At 37.1% G+C, this 4,227-nt stretch overlaps 1 protein-coding gene across 1 annotated transcript; it reads right to left on the bottom strand.

The window, feature by feature from the left end:
• Positions 1 to 216: 216 nt before the first annotated feature.
• On the bottom strand, positions 217 to 1,910 carry LOC308408147 (GTPase IMAP family member 7-like; the record flags this gene model as incomplete). Its single annotated transcript, XM_080900270.1, has 2 exons — positions 217 to 1,166; positions 1,904 to 1,910. 2 exons carry the CDS (start codon positions 1,908 to 1,910, stop codon positions 217 to 219), a joined length of 957 nt encoding a protein of 318 aa, XP_080756396.1.
• Between the last annotated feature and the right edge of the window lie 2,317 nt (positions 1,911 to 4,227).

Here is a 4,227-nt window from a genome sequence, read left to right as displayed (position 1 = left end):
CGCTCTGATGGCAGCTTGTAAAGGTGAATGTGAGTAGTTTTGCCCAGTTATCTAGCAATATACGCTGATCCTGGATTTTAAAGGTACTTTATTGAGAGCTTAACAGAGGACTGAAAAAATCTGACATTTAATTTCTAACCCTTTCATACATTCAAAAAATGTGGTTTAGTGCTATAGTTTGTATGTCAGCTCTATCACCTGTTTCAAACCTTGATGCTACTCAGCTGCTGGCTCTGCAGACCCAGTCGGAACTGTGACAGATGTGTCAGATGCTGTTGCTGCGTCTGCCATCATTCCTTCTGCTGCAGCTACTCCTGCTGCTGTTCCGAATGCTGCTCCTACTGCTAAACCTAGACTTCCTCCTCCTTTCATTAACGCTCCACCAAGGAGTGCACCCAGTAGAGCTCCTACTGTAACTCCTGCAGCTTTTGACAACAGATTTTTAGACACAGATTGTTTTGCCTTTGCTGCAGTTTCCTCTTCTGTTAAGTCTGGAGTTGACTGTTTGATGCGACCTTCCTCTTGTTGAATATTTCTTTTCACTTCTTGCAGCATCTCATTGGTGAAGTAGCCTCCTTTGTTTGCCTCAATAATCTTGTCAATGGTTTTGAGTAATTCTGCCACCTGATACTGGTTGCTCCTGTATTCATCTCCCTGGTTGTTCTTCCAGTATTTGTTATCAATGACGTGGCAGCAGCCACCACACTTCTTGATCAGATCACTCAGAGCTTCACTTTCATTCACAAACTCTTCGATCTTCATTTCCTCAGGAAGCTGGTCACCATGAGTAAAGATTATTATAGTAAATCTAAGCGCTTCATCTGAGAAATATTGATTAATTTTGTCTATTACAGCCTTTTCTTGCTTTGTGTATTTCTCCACTTTAAGCACAATGAGAAACACATGAGGACCAGGAGCACATTCTGTGATACACTTCACTATTTCAGACTTCATGTCCTCCTCAGACCTGTCTGTGTCAATAAATCCAGGAGTGTCAATAAAGAGTACCATTCTTCCACCGACTGACATGAACTTTGCCTGACATTCCTTTGTTCCAGATATCGGGGTATGATTTACTTCAAACACAGCCTCTCCACACAGGGTGTTGGCAATACTGCTCTTTCCAGCTCCAGTTTTTCCCAGGACCACAATCCTTCTTGCTGACTCTATAAAACAGTAATGATTCAGTGTCAGTTATTTATCTATTGTTCTGTCTAAAAAGGTGCAAGCAATAGTATAGAAGTAGTAAAATATCACTTAAACCTTAATGACACTACAATTAAAAAAATGAATGTCCAGTCTGCTTTTTTTTTAAGTGTAAGTAAAATTGCATATTCTTTACAAATCAGTCAGCTTTGGCTTACAAGTAAATATGTAAAAGTAGAAAAGAGTTTAATTCCACAGACCATTGTGCAGTTTAAACTAGGTTGTTCAGCTAGATGCTGATTTAAGATAAGATAAGATAACCTTTATTAGTCTCATAGGTGGGAAATTTGTTTGTTACAGCAGAAAGTGGACAGTGCAAAGTTATATAGCAAAAATTAGAGAACACTGGAATACAATAAGAACAATATACTGTACACAACTGTACAGAATAGAATAAAATAAAATAAAATACTATATGCAATAGAATGTAATAAAATAATATATACAAAAGGATAAATAGCATTTAGATGCAATAGAAACAACAAACTTATCCTGTTTATAAAGCTGCTGTAAAAAATATTTTTTAAACACTATTTTTACATACTATACTATTTACTTAATATTTTTTACTTTAAAAATTTTGTTTAGGTATTCAGTGCAGTAAATAATCTTGACAATGAAAACAAACATTTTATTCTTAGATGGAGTTAAGTGTCCTGTGCTGACTATTAATACAGAATAAATGATAATAACTTACCATCCATCTTTTTGAAAGAAACAAAACCAGGTCAGAGACACACGATTACTCACAACCCAAAGACTTTGTGACTGCACCTTTCGTTTTGTTCTGCACCTGTTTGACTTGTATCTTGGCAGTGCTTATTGCATTGTGGGGATTATTAAGACTGTCCAATTGCATGTGAGACAGCAACAGAACACATCTAAATATAAAAGACCATGACATTTTTATTGTTTTAGTACATTTCACACAGTTAAGTAGGAAGGCTGCTGCTGTTGATGACAATGAGCTGCAGCTGGCAAGGGCTGATGAGCAGCAGTTGTGGCTGACTTCAGGAGGGCTCAAAACCAATCCCCCCAAAACACAAAAGGGACACAATACAACATTCAAGTTCAGATGGATGACTGCGACTGAAACATTTCAGGCAACTGGTGACGGTGTGGCATGGCAGGTGACCAGCGGCGTGCTAGAAGTGTAGGCCATGACTGAACAGGACGTGGACAAGCATGAAGTAGCTATGCGCAACATGGATTATAATATATTTTTAATTTATAATTATAATTTCATTCAGAAAAAAATTACAATTTACGTCGGCAGTAATGACACCATGTTACGTCAATCAGAGGTCACTAAAATTTATATTAAGTTTGCCCCCCCCAAACTGGATCAGGGCCAGGGACATCTTTAGCTGCATGTTCTTAAATTTCCATCTGCAAAATCAGAAGCCCATGTAGTCCAAAAAAAAACTACATGGGCTTCATAGATAATTGAAAACTTTCTAAAGGACCTCTGGTCTTGTTAGGAGAGAAGGCATCCAGGTGTCTTCATGATATAAAGACCTGGATGACCTCTAATTTTCTGCTTCTGAATTCAGATAAAGCAGAGGTTATTAACTGCACACGCTGTGAAACTGCTGCTACAGAAGCCACAAAATGTTGAAAAGACCCCAATACCAGAAAGTAAAGAGATGGAAGAAAGTTTGTTGTTGGGGTTTCCAGGTCATGTCTGATTTCATTAAGCAAATACGATAGCTTGGTCATTTTATTGATCACATCTTTGTCATATTTGCAACTCCAAAACACCACATTGCTGATTTTGCAGATGATTTGTACCTGCTGCTTAGAGCTGTCAAAATCTCACATTCAGACTTACATGTGACCAAAACAATTCACAACAGTTTTATTACCATCAGATTAAAGAATATATGCATTTATTAAATTCATATGTAATTAAAATAAAGTGTAGAAAGGAGGAGAGAACCTCTAACCACATAACTACACAAAAACTGTACAAAAGTACAATTGTAGTCATAATGTGTGTTACCATCAAGAGAAAGAGAGGCTGCATGCCATGAATTACATGGATCTTTGTCATTCGCTGTGTGCGTCATGGAGACTGCACAGAGAAAGAGAAACTACACATATGCGGTTTCTATATCACATCATACTGACAGTTCACAGCAGACCAAAATGAGCCTCAGAGCACTTCAGAAATATCCCGGCGATCCTGATGGCAAAGCATTCAGTTTTTTCAATTAATCAGAAGTTAATTAATCATTAAACTCTACTGAGAGCCAATGTGTAGAATATAAAACAGTAGTTCTGTGAGTTTGCTTGCCAGAACATATTAATAGTCTGGCCAGCATTTTGTACTGCTTGGAGGCATAAAAGAGATTTGTCCAAGCTGGCAAACAGGGCATTACAATAATCTAAACCCAATGACACCAATGCATGAATATGTTTTTGCAGTTCAGCTGAGGATATTTTGGAATTTAGAAATGTTCCTTAAATAAATTTAACAGGAATGAAACGAAGATTTTACATGTGCGTCGAAGCCCAGAGAAGAATAAAATATTACACCAAGATTTCAAATGGTGGACTTATCAGTTGAACAAAAAGGAGGGCATGAATGATTTTAGGATGTAATTAAAAGAAGGAGCTGTAACCATGGTCTCATTCTTGTTGGTTTTTAAAACAAGCTCATTGCTACAAAGCTAAGCAGTAACCTGAGTTAAGCAGTGGACGAGGGTAAAAAGGATGAAAAGAACAGTTTTACAAGAAGTACAGTTAGAGCAGGTCATCATGTTAACCCTTGCCCAATATTGTGTTTATTTAATAAATGGTAATAAGGCTGAAAACCAAAAAGCCACATATAATATCAAAACTTTAAAAAAAAGAAGGTTTTAAGCAGATGCTTTTATAACTATGCCCCAGTGTTGAACAGCGCAGTAAAGCTTCTGTGCTTTTAAAAATAGAACAATTCAGTGTTTGAATAAGGGAGTGGTAAAATGTTTCGGTTTCCAGTGCTAGTTAAACAAGTTTCAAACAAAGAAGGTATTTTTA

This window comes from Rhamphochromis sp. 'chilingali' (assembly GCF_963969265.1).
Source record: "Rhamphochromis sp. 'chilingali' genome assembly, chromosome: 1".
In the NCBI taxonomy this organism is placed as follows: Eukaryota; Metazoa; Chordata; class Actinopteri; order Cichliformes; family Cichlidae; genus Rhamphochromis; species Rhamphochromis sp. 'chilingali'.
This window is presented reverse-complemented; position numbering and strand designations above follow the sequence as displayed.